Below are 15,222 nucleotides of genomic sequence, written 5' to 3'. Positions count from 1 at the left end.
TTATTCTGCACTTTTATTGATGTATCCTATTTAGATTAGTCCATTTGCAATCAGAGCAGCTGTGGACATGCTAAGCCTTTTAGTTAATGATATGCTGCTGTGGCGTCGTTACACATCCTGTGCTTACGGTGGAGGATAATTAGCAACTACCTACAAAGTGAGACATTACTGGTTCACGCACACCAACGCCGCCCCATGCTAGTGTCACCACATCTGCCGGGAGCTGCCATTTCAGTGCCGCAGAGTTGGAGCTGGAGAGGAAGCAGTGCAAAAGCAGAGGCTCTACACAGGAGAGGAGGGGTCTTTAGCTGCAGCCTTGGCACAGCTCCTCCAGGGACAGCATCAGCAAATCAGACCAGCCCTGTGCCAGGACCACGGAAGTCTGAAAGACTAACGGGAAAAGCCCGCATTCATTATACTCAGAATAAAAGCCATAGAATAAGTGCTGATATAATTGCTCCGTTTATTAGAGACTTGTGAAATATATTGTCCCTGTGATTGAACACAGGGTCACAGCCAATGAGACACAGATCCGGCAGGTTCCATTACATCGTTACAACGCTTCCCTGCAGATTATCATACAGATGGAGATGAGTTATCCAATCAAGCGATTCAGTCCTGAGCACTTAGAGCGAGGCGCTAAGTGCTGTGGTAAGGGCCCACCAACGAGCAGCTCTCAACGTTATCAAGCATTTAGCTCCTGTGCAAACGATGTCTGACGCCATAATTGCAAACTTTTAAAAAGTTGCATTTTTTGCAAAGGTCGGTCTACAGAAAGGAGGTTTCTGAGCCGACGGTCGCCTTCCACTGCATCCGACTAATTCTTGCTGGCTCGGACATTTCCTTTCATGTCCGGGCTGAAACCCGAGCGGCCCTGTGGGTTTCCCCACTCGGTTGCCGTGGAGAACGTGGCGGCTGAAGGTGGGCCAAACAAAGGGCACCTCTGTTTCTGCCTCATGTCAACCGCAGGGTACAATAACAACCGCTCAGTGTGAGTGTGTCCACGTTTACTGCAGCGCTTCCATTTACTCTCTGCATGTGCACATGGAGGATTTCCATGAGTACAGCAGTAAGTTTGACAGCGAAGTTGTAGGTATTTTTTTCATACTTGTTTGTGATTGTAATTGTCTTATTACAGTAGAGTGAAAAGCCAGTAAAACATGATGTCTGCTGCAAGGGGTCACAGTAAACCGGTGGCTAGCCTAGTTTAGCTTAGCTTTCCATTGGATTTTCATTTGGAACCCTAGGTATTGTTGTTCAAACAAAAATAAGCTAAAAACACATTTAAGTTTTAGAAATGATGCCGTGCAACCAGTCCACATTCATCCACGATTACCTTCTGATCTGCTTGATCTGATTTCACTGTACTCACCACGACTCAAGCGCTGCCTGGAACGCTCTCCCAGCATCCCTTATAATGTCTGTGGTCACGTTTAATGCATCTCACAGATCCACCAAATGATTCCAAGTACTAAACCACATCACTGTTTCTCAGCTGCGTCTAAAAAATCAAAGTGAGGAGAAACGAGGAAGCCACTCACCACGGAGGGAAGCTACAGTACAACCACGCTGGGCTAAGAAGGGCTTCTCGGCAGTGAGTCAGACTGTCCTCCATCTTTAAGATCGTATAGCTTCAGGAGGGGCTCATTGTGTAACTGGTTCCTTATGGTTTGGCTTCTTTTCAAAACTACCAGAGATGAAGAACAAAACTGTTCTTCCAGCGCACGCAGCCTCTTTGGGCTCTAAATACGTGGACCTGATGGTGCCTTGCTCGTGTCCTGTCATTGAGCTGGAGGTTGGGTTCACAGGAGGAGACAGCGGTGGAGTCTGACCACAGAAGTGTCACATGGACCAGAATGGGCACTGGATGGGTGGGAACAAACAAGGGCCCAACATTCCCACCCACACACAACGGCCGCTCTAAAACTGGGCCCTTGTGCTGCGACAGAGACCCACGTAATTCCTGACGTGACTGCTTGTGCGTGAGTGTTTGTGAGTGTTTGGTGATTCAGCTCAGGTTTCCTCCACTGAACAATGCAGACGCTGCGGAATGAGGACGAGCAGGGTTTTTTGAGCAGGTTTATGTTGGACCCACTTAAACCTGCAGCAATTAACTTAACAGAATGAACCAAATAAAAGCGCTTAACATTGACCTAAATGACGAGAAGATCTAAGGAGTCGTCCATAAATAGCTTCGTAAAGTGACTTGTTTGGGGAGTGTTGTGTTGTTGTGTTCCAGGATGCAGCCGATCTGCAGACTGAACCTGGTTCTAGGTTGCTATAACAAACCTCAGTCCAGACACGGCAGCCTTGCTGCTGTTATCTAGTCTAAATGTGGAGCATTCTTCAGATAGCTCTGCAATAGAAAGTCTATTTCAAGTCTGTGACGCTGAACCAAAGTATGTTTGGTGCCTTAACACAGTTAAATGTGCATAAACGTGCTCAGTGAGAATGCTTCTGATTCCTGTGTGAGCACTGAACCCCGTAAACTTCCTCAGTTTGAATCAAAGCAAACACTGACGGTTCTGTGTCACCACAGGAGGAACCCGGACCCGGTGCCTGACAGCCGCCCGTCAGCCTTTTCCCAGCTTCAACTAAATGACGCGTCAGCACCGGTGAGTATGAAAGTCATACCAAGAAGCACTGCATTTGTCAGGACAGTGAAGTAATGTAACTGCCTATACGGTTTAAGGCCGCTCTGCTCCAGTGGCTCGTTTCAGCCAAACGCGTAACAAGATACAGCACATACAGCTTTTCATTTGCTCTAAAAGGCTAAAATTAAAACGAGAACAATGTTTTTGTAACTTTGTCTTGTATTTGGCTGCACTCTGCCTCCTTTTACCATCGATCCCGCCCACGCAGATCCTCCAGTCTGTCAAAATAATACCAAACTCAGGTTTACCCTCAATTACTGCTGACACCGACGTCCAACACACCACCGGATCATTACCAGCTCCCATACATCACCATTACACCGCGGTCCTGGACCATGACTCAGTCTCCATCATCACCAACGGCTGCTGCGGTTTATTTAGAGGCGCAGGAGAATATACAACGGCAGCGGTGTGGCTAATGATAGCAAAGCTCTGTGAATATCTCAACGCGTCTCAGGCTGAAGGTGAAATTGGCTTCAGCAGCGTTGCTTCTTTGTCACACAGTGATGTCAGGACTAACTGTGTGGGAGGATGTATTTCCATGTGTTTTCACTACAATTGCAGCTTCAGGGCAGAGATTGAAAGAAAAGGATGGTCGAGGTTCTGGTGAAAGCCATAACTCTGGTCATGCCGAGTTTTTCAACAGAAGGCGCATTTAGAGCCAGAGATGGTTAACTATAAACTGCAGAGGAAGGAGAGACTTTTAATATCATGCTGTCTGGCTGCAGGAACCTGCTCGGAAGCCAACAGGCCCCTTGTCCTGCTGCCTCGTACAGTATGTCACCCAAGTGCAGTAGTGTGAAGTACCCACAAATAACCGCTAACCCGTCTAGATGCATTCATCCGCCGCCCTCAACGAACGATTAGCTCCAAGCTGAGTCTGTGCAATGTCCCAACACAAAGATCTGAACGCCAATAGACATGCAAGAAGTGAAAGAGAGAAAACCTCCTTCACGGATGATTTAGGTTTTCCGGACCTGGAGAAGGAGAATCTGTCATCAGACTCTATGGAGATGGAACTGCTTGACACATAAAATGCTCCTTAAACCAACTGAAGCTCCTCCTTCTCTACCTCATATGACACTTATTAATGGTCACAGTGACACAAAGATACTAATGGTTTCTTGCTATTGTTATTCAGCAATTACTAATAGACTCTGTCTAGTCTGTGCAGCAGTTTCATATGGGATCTAGGTTTTTTTGCTGACTGGACTAAATGAGAGGTTTCCTTCAGATCGACCTGGGCCTGTGAGCCATAATAATATGGAAGTTAAAGACTCTGCCCTCATGGGGTTTCTAGGCAACCAGCATCGCTTATGGAGATGGGATCAGACAGGGTCAAGTTCCACATATATATACATGTATATATGTATATGTCTGTACACACACACAGACCCTGACTGAGCCGAGATCAGCCGCCCTGTGACATGTCACGCTAATAAAAGTGGACTGATAGCAGCCATGCACACCAGCTCCTGCCAAACCCACATGCCTCACACACCAAAGGGAAATATTTCTCCCCCAAAACTATGACATTCAGCTGCATAAATAACTTTACTGCTTTACCACAAGTCTGCAACAGTGAACACATTGTCGTCTTGGTGCAGTCGTTTATGGCCAGTTATAACTCATTCCAGTACTTCTGAAAAAAATGATAGCAGCACCATACCTCCAGAAATCTCAAGTGGCCCCAAAGTCACGCCAAGAGAAATATCCAGATGCATTTCAAGCTCCCCAGCTCCATCCACGGCTGAGCTCAATAAATACCAGGGGGGAATCAGTCAGGGCACAGACAACGTCCAGAGCTAACAAAAGGTTTTGGCCTGACGCTCGGCGGCTCAGCGAGCGGCTCTGAGAGGCCACGGACACTGGATCCTCGCAGAGTCTGCCTCAGCGAGGGGATCGTGTGGGTACCTGACACCAGAGAAGGCGGCGGCCAGCTAAACAGCGGGAGCTGCTTAATAATGAATGAGTAAGGCCTGCAGCAACCACACGCACCACATGGTTAACAGAGTCGCACGCTGGCATAATTGGAGACAGGCTTCCAGCGTGGTCAGGTAAGAGCAGGGTGCACCTCTGTAATCAGCACAAGCAGCTCTGTCATCACCGTGTTACACACTTCACACACAGCGGGAATGCTTTATACCAAGATGGCAACTCGTAAAGCTTTACACACTTTCTTTTAGTGCATTAGAGGACAGACATCAGTGTACGAGACTGAACCCACCACCAGGAGCAGAGCAGATTCATCAGGAGCCCAACAGACGTCATGGAGCTGAAGTTACAACCAGGAGACGGTCCTGTGGTTCGAACCCTTTGTCAACGCTCAGATGAAGCTGAGCAGAAACCGAAGCGGTCAGATGAAATCACAGCTTCATGCACAACTGGAGTCTAAGAGTGGTCAAGAACTTGCACAAAATGAAGCTTGTTGACCTAAATTGTGAAGAGGTCAGGTCACAAGAGGAAAGTCATCAACTCAGAGTTGTTATGACTGGTGCAGTCGAGCCACAAGCGGCTCGTTACTGCTGCTGGACCTGTGGCAGTGTTCCCGTATTATTATTTTCCTGTGCTCTTCCTCTTCAGGTGGAAGAGTCGACCACTACCTGAACTCTACGGTGCTTTAGTTGAACTGCTCAAGCTCCACGTGATTCTCAATAAAACGGCAGGACCTCCGATTCTAGACAGAACAAAGGACTTCAGCTGGTCGACATCTTTTCTACTGTTTCCAGCCAATCTTTTGAAGTCAGTGATAAATTCTGGGGAACAGTGAGATCAGCCTCCAGGTTGGATTCCGGCACGTGGCACTGTGAAGTGTATCCCCTGCAGCAGCAGGAGCGCTCCACCCTGCAGCATCGCTGTCTGATCTCCTGTCAATCACGCAGAAGATGACCTCACTGCTCGTCCACTTAGATGGAAATGGCATTAGCTCCGTTACGACCTGACACCGAACTGCATGTCTACAAAACAACAAAGTCAGGCGCAATCCATAGCACAGTTTATGACCAGATGTGTCTGCCCGACGCCGCCCACGGGCTCCACGAGGTAAATTATGACCTCATGCCCATAAATAAACCTGCGATGGTTACCCCTGTTTAAACAGCACATTTGGGCTGGTGAGTGACCCAGTCCTGAGGCCACACACAAAATGGGTTAGAAGAGACCTCAGGAAGGGAGGGATGTAGGCAATAGCTGCAATTCTTTGCGAGTCAAGTCTACAGCTGTTTAACATTAAGAGGTGGGAGTAAATGCGGTGGGCTGGGTCTGTATGTGTGGGTTCAGGGGACGGGGGAGGAGAAGGAATCAGGTCCACGGCTCAGATCTGAGCCAGGAGACACAGGCTCCGTTTCAGGGCAGGGTCACATTTTTCAAGGCGTTTTCCTCCAACTGTTTTTCCACCACAGGAGCAAAGGCACAGGGTAAATGGGACACACATGAAGTGGGTGCAATATATGTGGATGTCTGCTCAAGACCAGCGAACACAACACTGAAGCCAGAGCGCTAGTTTTTTTTTTAAGACAGTGGTTGAGAATAATAATAATATTCTTGTGTCAACATATTTATTGCTGTTATTGCAGTAGTTTTCATTGAACTGTGCAAAGGCGTCGCTTTGCTTTGAGGCTCCTGGTGATGGCCTGACTGAAGCTGGATGAGTCATCAGCTCACAGGAACCCAGAGGTGACCCCGGCACAGAGCCACACCACTTAACGGCAGCAGGATGAGCTCGGCAGCTCCCTGAGGGGCAGCGCTGCTGATCTTCCTGTGTCGTCTGAATCAAACTGCAAACACCAGCGCCTCCATTTCCCCTCATGATGTCCCCAACGAGGGCCACAGAGCAAATGCGCTGGATGGCAATCACAGCAAAGACAGACTAACAAAGCGACGCCCAGAAAGCCACGACCTTCCTCCAATTAGGAGATGGAGATGGGCAGGAAGGAGAGGTCAACGCACCAGAAGCTCAAGCTCTAATTCTAGCGGCCTCATATTGATCGGGCTCCCAGCCCGGGGCCCCTGCCGGCTGCCACTGGGTCCACCTACACAAAAATTTATACCTGCACTCCCCTAATTGAGCCAAGGCAGTGATGTGTCAGCGTTCACTGTCACTGGAGAAGGAGCGTGAGCCGCTCATCCTGCTGCTTCCGATTAATGCTCGTTGAATATTCATGCATTGTGCATATACTGATTGAAGCCCACTGCTTCGATTAAAAGTTTTAGCACTGAGCATGTGATCGTGATCATGACATGGCGCCATGTTGGCCGTCTCTTGTGTCTGTGCTGCGTTTGTTGTTTATATGCAGCAAACAATGTGCCCAAAGCCCAGAGTTTGATTACTGACTGTCTGCTCTGCTTTGTCATCGTCTCAGACTGTGCACAGAACCTTTACCAGACATCAGGGTTCCTCGACTTCTTCATTAACAAAGTAGGAAAATGTCCTCAACCTGTAAATGAATGAACTGGCATCAACCAGTTTAAAGTAAAGTAGAGTAAGTCAACAGACAAACTGTTGTTGTCTGGAACAAATCAGCTCAAGTGTGAGAAATAACAGAAAAGACACCAGAGACACTCGAATGTCTCGACTCCATGGAGGAAAAACGCAACTAACTGAAGAGAGAACATTTAGAAACGCGTGTGGATCACCCTCAATCACATGAATTCTCACGCTGAGCATAAATCCAGGAAAGTCTGACTGCAGACTTCTGGCTCCTGATTCTCAAGCTCCAGACTCGTGTCGAGCCAAATGCAGCTTCGTGTTTCCAACTTTAGCTGTGGTCACAAAGTTCAGTCACACCCTGAGTCACAGTCGCTGCTCATCAGACGTCTCCAGACAATGAGGCCGAGGGGAGACAAGATTCCTACAGCAGAGATTCAACGCCTGGACAGAAAACCTAATTAAACAGTGTGACAGCACACATTAACCGCGCCACGCCCTCCTCAGCTGTTCACCACAAAGCATCAGACATGAATTATCGGAGAGGAGAGCTAAACAGATGTTTACAGGAAGCAGTTGTCGTACCCTGTCATCTCATGCTCCACGAAACAATGAGCCAGTTTGAGCCGGTCAATGGCTGGAAGCATAATAAAAGCAGCAATCGTGGGTCGTTCCTCAGCCACTGCCTTTTGGTGGATCGCTCACCAAATGCAGGCTTTGTTTACAGACCAGACACTGGGGACGACAGAATATACTGTAACATGTTTGGAAGGCGACCAGGATCAGCTGGTGAAATTTCCCTACAGACACTGGTAGAGACCAAAACAAGGCTAAAAGTAGAGTAAACGCTGCACGTAATGCATCTTCTACCCAAGGTGACAAAAACCATGATGTAAAGTCTAAAAGTCAAAAGGGACCTGAAGTCAGACGATGTGGGTCTCCAGAGGGCTCCTAACCTTTAGCTACCACCGGAGTCCACATGGTCGATACCGCCACCTTTACAGCCTGAGCAGCTGGAGCAGACGCCGGTCACACACTGTGAAACAGACCTCTGACGTCTGCGTGGACGGACGTTTGGACGACAGGCGTCACAGGTCTCTGCTCACTGCGAAGTTCCAATGAACCCAGCTGCCTGCGAACTCACCCATTCTGTGGTTGAAAGGTGCGGCGTTCCCAGGAGGGTTCAGGGCCATGGTCTTCCTCGCTGACTGGGTCTCTGCGTCTGCTTCCTGCTGCAGAGAGCGGCTGCCGAGCGGCACCGAGCGCTGCCGGGCTGAGACTGCTCAGCGCCGCAGCGCGGCCGGCCTTAAAGGCTTTTCTAGGGGAGAACAGCCCACATCCCACTGTCAGCATAGTTTCTGCTGGGCTGCCATCCAACCAGACATGAAGCTATTCTATTTCAGTCTGCCATATGAGCAGCGGTGCTGTCGGTGGGGGGGGTGGGTGTGTGGTGGAGCGTGTAATTGCAGAGTGACCAGTTATGGTCAGATGTAATTGCAGACCTCATCAGATGGAGAGAAACTGCCAACAACACAAGGTAAAGGACTTTAAATAAGACTTAAAGGAAAAAAAGAAACAACTCAGACCACATAAATAAATGAGGAGCTGGGTTCCAGATGTGGCAGCAAAGGGAGGGAGCGAGGAGAAGAAAGAGAGGGAGGGAGTGAGGAGAGGAGAGGAGAGGAGAGGAGCTGCAAAGGCAGCAGAGCCAGATCCCATCTGTGACACAGTGAAGCCCGTTCAGACACGGACACGGGCGCGAGACGATGCCGGGCCTTCGTGTCGGTTCTGGACCTTGAACTCCGGGTGTCTGGTTTCACGTCAGCGCTGGAAATGACGACCTCATGGAAAAGAGGGAGCTTTAAAAGCCAAGAAGGAAAATTAAAATGTAAACTGCACTCAGCTGGTTCCCATCAGGATCCAGACTCACTGCAGGACCAGCTACGCTACGGAGCCCCACTGGCTAATTAGCATTGGGTGTGTTGTGTGAATGGGGCGTCTCCCATGAGCAACTCGGAACCTGTTACACTGCAGAGTCAATAAATAGCAGCTCTACCTTGAACCTGAACTCAAACAGCTCATTTCCTCACACATTTGAAGTCATTTCCTGACTAAAGCAACGCTGGAGACTCCTCGTGGACGCGCATTGAGAGCAAACTAGGTTTTGGTCCCAACACCTTGTCGGTCACGGGTGGCAGGAAGCTTCCTTTCACTTCTTACCACATCTTCAGCCTCATTCCTTAGCGCTTGTCAGCTGCTTTACCTTCACACCGCAGGCATTTTGTTTATAATCATCAAACCTCCTTTCACTGTCAGAAGATGTGATCAGAGCTGCAGCATTAGCTGCGTTGCTGTGTAACAGCTTGTGCGGTTGGGTTCTGGGAACTGGATGGCACGGCTTCTCTCTGGAGACGGGGGCTTGTCTTGGTTTCTCTTATACAAACCATCTCATTTCCGCCTCCACGGCCCCATTGGAAGCAGATGTGCACCATTAGGACGGCTGTCCTCGCTGGCCTGGTGGTTCTGGCACATCACTGTTCAGAGAAACGACTCCCGTCACCCTCAATTATCAGAATACAAATGTGGGGGTGAGTTTCTTTCCTTTTCAGTCACGCGGAAACAGTTTTCAGCTGTGAGTTTCTCCAGACAGAAAGTGGAAAGACCGTAAAACAACAGACAGCGAGGGTTGAGGCCGGAGGTGTCTTTAGCCTCACCTGGGCTTCATGGAGCTCGCTGCTGTATCCACAGCTCGCATGGCGTGTCTGCATAGCCACATGATGTTTTATGTAATCCGTTGTTTTCGTACAGAACGTTCTCATTGCGATGCGCACGGTGGCAAATGCTTTCCATTGGCTCTGCTGCACACTTGGCATCCATGCATGGAAGCAAATAGGATCAAGTGTATCCTGTTTTTCACTTTCGCCCTTATTGAATGGGCTCATTATCCCCCGATTTCCAACCTTACATCCCATATTTATTCATCCTTGACTGAAGCTCTGTTTTTAGCTCTGTGTTTCAAACACAAACGCAGGCGGTGCAGGTTGTGTGACTGTTGGACGATATGGCATTTTTATTCTAGTCTGTTTTCTTCTATCTGTGCAGACTGGGAGCAGTCAACCTGATGCTACAGGACCTTCAGTGCAGACACAGGAGACAGGAGGGGGAGACTGAAAACAGCAGAGGACACGTCTGAATGAAGAGAGTCAGGAACGAAAAGCCACATTCATCGCTTCATCGCATTCACTGAGGTGCGGCGCTGTGCAGAGATCAGCCATTCACACTGCCACCTGTTGGAGACGGGCAGTAAAGCATCAGAGCCCCCCCCCCCCAAAAAAAACAGAGCCCAGAGCAGTGTGAAGCTGGAGCAGCCGCCGAGCTGAATGGATGAAGCACCTGCAGTGAGAACCAGGCTCCGAGTTTAGAAGAAGAACAAGGCTGACTGCAGTTTTGCTGCCTTTTATTAAGCAATTACCCATGCAGTTGTTTTCTGTTATGATCATATGTCTCAACATGTCCATGCTGCTACGGTGTCAGTTGAAAATACATGAGCCCCAGTGAATCCCATGTAAACATCTGCAGACGCTCGCTGCGCGGATGCAGGATGTGGATTTGATCGTCAGTGTTTTTGCCAAATTACAGACTTAATAAGCAGAGCTGCACCGTCTCCCACTGCTTTTGGAGCTGCTGCTCATTTTACAGTGTTTTTGCTTTTCAGGCTTTTCATTGTTTAAATTCGTTCTACAGCTGAATTCTTAAAAACATTTGAAGAACAACACAAGTACCCCAAACCCGAGTGTATCTAAAATACATTTTAATCTTGCTGAAATTTGTTTTTCACAATATCGTTTACAATATTCAGTGTCTTCATTCTCTTCATCTTCTTTATCATCTCGAAACAGAGCTGTACAATCGTGTTCGTGTAAATTGTTCTACTTCAAGGCACAAGACAACAGCCGTTGTGGGGGGGCCTTGGGTAGGCTGATCTTTAATGGACCCTCTGGAGGAGGGGGGTGATGGGACACGGGTCTGAGATGAGGAGGGTCACGTGGGAGAAATGTGCTCTAACAAAAAAGGTGATCACCACTGCTGCTTTTACTTTATTTTCCAATGATAGTCATGTATAAAAAGAGAAACCATCAGGATGTTCTTTTCTCCGGGAGCTCGTTTGTTCATGTACTTAACTAAAGTGCTTCTTCTGTTTTTTTTTTCTCTTACTATATTTGCCAAAAGCAAAAGGTTTGACTAACAGGATGGAGATGAGGACCGGACGTCCAGTGACATCTATCTTTTCTTGTGTTGGAAGTGAGTGCGGATAAAGGGTCAGTTGACTCTATTTTCTGCTCCATTTTGTTTTTGGTGATTTTCACTCTGAGGTGTTTTTCTGGTGTTTTCGTGTTCACTGAAAGAAAGACACATGATTAATTCAAGCGAAGGTGAAGTAGACGTCGCAGAGGAGGAAGACGAGCGGCCGCTCACCATTCACATCTGCAGGCTTCTCCTCCGCCTCCCGAAGGCCTTGGCGCCAACGTTAGTGGGCACGAAGTTGCTGTTGCCCATGCCCCCCGACCGGCTGAGGAAGTCGGCCAGGCGGTGGGTCACGCAGGTGGCCGTGTTGCAGGCGCGCTTCTGTGCTGTAACGCTGCTTCAGGAGAGCAAACACAGGCTTAGCGCCGACAGACGCGCTCGCGGAGCATATCCGTTGATCACCATTGATTTCACAGCACAGAAACCACAGAAGGTAAAATATCCATAGACCTATGGATATTTTGGAGATGGGTTTTCTGCAGTTTGTCCTTTTTCTTACCTTTAAACTTGATGAGAGCTTCAGAGATAAATTCTTGGTCCCTATCAGATGCTTTTAGTTTTTTTCAAATGTCATTTAAATCATTTGGACACTAACTGCTCTAAAGCAGCATAAGAATGACATAATCTAAAGCTTCCTGGTAGAAAAATACGTTTATTGAACAACATGGTGTCACAGGAGTGGATTCATTATTCATGATTCGATGTGATCTCTGTTAGGTCTTAAATTTCAGGGGCTCTGAGTCGTTGCACATACAGCACAAAGGTGGACGTTGAAACTCCTGAAGCACTAAGCAAACTAACTTTGATTGTCTTGGAATATTAGTGAGGAATTATTCTCTGCCAAAAAAGGGAGGGGAGGAGAGAAGAACGTCGCTTCTTCTCATGTCAGTCAAGCGGGTCAACCCAACATGCAAAATCAGTAAAGAGGAATCTGGGACGGGAAGAGGAAGAGCACAGAGAAGGAAGAGGAGACACGAGCACAGTAGGAGTGTGTGAGGGCTCAGATGCTGTCAAAGGTCTCGCCGTAGCTTGCATAGCTGTCGCTCTCAGGCGCACTGCGCTTCTTGCCGGGCGTTCCTGCTCCCACGTTTGTGCGGGGGAACGTCTGCAACTTGTGCAGCTCCTGAGACAGTTTGCCCAACACACAGGTGCTGAGGTTGGAGCAGCGCTTGGTTAGGGGCCTGTCCATGCTGTCGAGGAGGGGACACAGAGAGACATGCACAGAACAGGCTCAAAACATGCAGCTCGCGCCGCCCTGCGTCGCCTCACACACCTTCCTCACATGCGTTGTTTGCTTTCATGCTGCGCATCAGTTTAAAGGACAACGTTCCCGTCTGGCGTCATGCGCTTCCTCTTGTCCAATCATTCAAAGAGCTGCCATCCGTCCCCTCATGCTCCCACCCCCAGTCACTCCCATCATGTCACAACGTTTCCGCCCACAAAACAAACAAACCTCCCGCTGTCATGCAACCACATGCAGACTGGTTGTTCCCACGCAGGCTGGTCCATGCAGGAGGAGGGTCGTGACAGAGAATAGAGCCTGATTCTCTAGACATACCTCTGTGTGACTGTGAAAAGGCGCGTCCTGGCCCGTGGTAAAGTCAGATCACACAATACCTTCCTACTCTGCCCTGAGCTCAGTCCTTTACGGCCTGCGTCTCTGCAGGAAAAAGCATGTGTAACAGCTGGGAGTCATCTGTACCTGTTTCCTTCGGTCGCCTGCTGCTCCAGCTCCTCTGCCGTCATCTGCACAAACTCCTTGACGATGGCGTTGAGTAACCTTCGCGCCTCGTAGTCCGTGAGCGTGACTCGGTCTGACATGGACTCTAAACCCGGTCTGTGGCGGAGGAAGGTCGATGGAGGAGGGAATCACCGAGATCAGCATTAGATCATTTACTGGAATTATCACCTGCGCTTAAAAGCTGGGGTGGGAGGAGTGTGTGTGTGTGTGTGGGGGGGGGGGGGGGTCTGGGACGTCACCAACTCAGGAAGGGATGACGTCTGAGTTGGGGGCTGTCGGCCAGCGCAGGGAAACAATCTGCAGAAAGTGGCCCATCTGAGTGAGGGGCTCAGATTTATGGCTGAGTCGATGGCTTCGTGGGGCCGAGGAGCGGAGCGGGTCACAGGCTGCACTCGCTCCTCAGTTCTCTGTGGTCTTTAGGATTTTTATGTAGAATTCATCTCAGAAAAACACTGGGATGCAAATTTATTGAAGACTTGGATGAATGCGCTTTCACACCATCTATCCACACTAGACTTTTACATCTGACCTTTAAAAACAACCTGCCGCCATTCGTTTAGTTTTTCTTTCTTTTAAATCTTAGATTCTAAAGGGAAAGACCAAATTCCCTCCACTCATTGCCATGGATGCAGATTGTTTTAGTGGAGAGAGGCGCAGTGTGCGGCGTGTGTGAGCGCAGTGTGAGTGTTGTGTGAGGCGTGTTGTGTGAGCGCAGTGTGAGGCGTGAGCGCAATGTGAGTGTTGTGTGAGCGCAGTGTGAGGCGTGAGCGCAATGTGAGTGTTGTGTGAGCGCAGTGTGAGGCGTGAGCGCAATGTGAGTGTTGTGTGAGCGCAGTGTGAGCGCAGTGTGAGGCGTGTTGTGTGAGCGCAGTGTGAGTGTTGTGTGAGCGCAGTGTGAGTGTTGTGTGAGCGCAGTGTGAGCGCAGTGTGAGGCGTGTTGTGTAAGCGTAGTGTGAGTGTTGTGTGAGTGCAGTGTGAGCGCAGTGTGAGGTGTGAGTGTTGTGTGAGCGCAGTGTGAGTGTTGTGTGAGCGCAATGTGAGCGCAGTGTGAGGCGTGAGCGTTGTGCGTCTCACCTGGCAGGTGCAGCGTGTGAGCAGTACATCTGGCAAATGACCAGCGCGTAGGCAACGAGGAAAGCGGAGATCTTCAGCATGACCATGGTCCCTGCACAGTGAGAGACATCCCCATCAAATACAGCTGATCACGGTCACCTCAGCCTCGCAGGGACACGCCAAGCTCTTTGGCCGCTTCCCACAGAGGTGAGCGGCTTTTTACCCACATGGCTGCTTTTACGTCCACTTCACACTGGAGCCACGTAACGACTGCCTACTCTTCTCCTGACAAATGCACGGCCCCTGCAGAGTTTCCAGCCCAGAGGAGGACGGCTGGTTCTGTGGCGTCACTCGCCGCAGGGTTCAGAGTGCGGCGTGTCTGCAGGTGAGGGCTGCTGAGTGTGTGTGGGGAGGAGGGGTGGGGGTCTGAGCCTGCCACCTCCAGGAGGGACCGGTGCATTAGTGTAATGAGCTGCCAGCGCTCGCTCGCCCTCTCTCTCTCTCTCTCTCGCACGCACTCTCTCTCTCTCTCTCTGTTGCTTCTCCTCTTCCTCCTCTGTCTTCCTCAGTTGGAGCACATTCTTCTTCTACTTCTCTGCATTTCTTCTCCCTATTTGCTCTCTACGCTCTTGGCCTCGATCTAACCAGCGGTGATGCTGGTCCCCAGTCCGTCCCATTACCAGAGCAGTGGCGCCACCGCGGAGCAGTGCAGTGACTGCCTCCACCACATGCACACAGCGCATCGCCAACATTAGAGTCAAAGTGCTGCGAGACAGGAGTAAAAGTTGATACTTACCTTCGGTGAGAATGGCCCAGCAAAAAAATATAAATCTCTCTATGCAAAACAGGAGAAGTTGACTTTGCCTCAACTTGCTGAACAACTCTTGATTCTGTTGCATGCAGCGCCAACGCACCAGCCTATATATCCCACCACTTGGATTTGTGCATTGACTGTGTAGGTGTTTAATCATCCGCCAGCAGCCAATGGCGTCGCTGTGATGGCACGACGAGCCAATGGGAAGCCTCCTCCTTCAGCGCCCGCT

The 15,222-nt window shown here is 49.5% G+C and overlaps 2 protein-coding genes and 2 long non-coding RNA genes across 8 annotated transcripts in view; 2 read left to right on the top strand and 2 right to left on the bottom strand.

The window, feature by feature from the left end:
• LOC114857433 (protein inscuteable homolog) overlaps window positions 1-8,429 on the bottom strand; it is a 23,560-nt gene extending 15,131 nt beyond the window's left edge. The window contains exon 1 of the mRNA XM_029153911.3: window positions 8,225-8,429. The gene's annotated coding sequence lies outside the window, so the exon portion shown is untranslated. The remainder of the gene's footprint in view (window positions 1-8,224) is intronic.
• LOC121202308 (uncharacterized) overlaps window positions 1-11,294 on the top strand; it is a 24,606-nt gene extending 13,312 nt beyond the window's left edge. For all 3 annotated transcript variants that reach the window (XR_008694959.1, XR_008694960.1, XR_005897823.2), the window contains 2 exons: window positions 2,540-2,615; window positions 10,183-11,294. This is a non-coding gene — a long non-coding RNA (uncharacterized LOC121202308). The remainder of the gene's footprint in view (window positions 1-2,539; window positions 2,616-10,182) is intronic.
• calca (calcitonin/calcitonin-related polypeptide, alpha) lies at window positions 10,870-15,131 on the bottom strand. 3 transcript variants are annotated; one of them, XM_029153913.2, is made up of 5 exons: window positions 14,976-15,131; window positions 14,201-14,291; window positions 13,088-13,222; window positions 11,557-11,722; window positions 10,870-11,479 (listed from the first exon to the last, which is right to left on the bottom strand). In XM_029153913.2, exons 1-4 carry the CDS (start codon window positions 15,076-15,078, stop codon window positions 11,560-11,562), a joined length of 492 nt encoding a protein of 163 aa, XP_029009746.1. In that variant the 5' UTR covers window positions 15,079-15,131; the 3' UTR covers window positions 10,870-11,479; window positions 11,557-11,559. The 3 variants fall into 3 exon arrangements, with proteins under 3 accessions (XP_029009746.1, XP_029009747.1, XP_029009745.1); XM_029153914.2 differs by having other exon boundaries at window positions 11,557-11,719; XM_029153912.3 differs by lacking the exon at window positions 10,870-11,479 and having other exon boundaries at window positions 11,580-12,575.
• Window positions 14,245-15,222, top strand: LOC129604241 (uncharacterized). Its single transcript, XR_008694961.1, has 3 exons — window positions 14,245-14,386; window positions 14,489-14,980; window positions 15,083-15,222. It is a non-coding gene; the product is annotated as an uncharacterized LOC129604241 (long non-coding RNA).

This window comes from Betta splendens, chromosome 6, assembly GCF_900634795.4.
Source record: "Betta splendens chromosome 6, fBetSpl5.4, whole genome shotgun sequence".
In the NCBI taxonomy this organism is placed as follows: Eukaryota; Metazoa; Chordata; class Actinopteri; order Anabantiformes; family Osphronemidae; genus Betta; species Betta splendens.
This window is presented reverse-complemented; position numbering and strand designations above follow the sequence as displayed.

Coding starts and splice junctions, on each gene's coding strand:
- calca (XM_029153912.3), bottom strand. CDS start 15,078: ATGCAACAGAATCAAGAGTTGTTCAGCAAGTTGAGGCAAAGTCAACTT. Junction 14,292..14,975: donor CTGGGCCATTCTCACCGAAG/GTAAGTATCAAC, acceptor CTCACTGTGCAG/GGACCATGGTCATGCTGAAG. Junction 13,223..14,200: donor TCACACGCTGCACCTGCCAG/GTGAGACGCACA, acceptor CCTCCGCCACAG/ACCGGGTTTAGAGTCCATGT.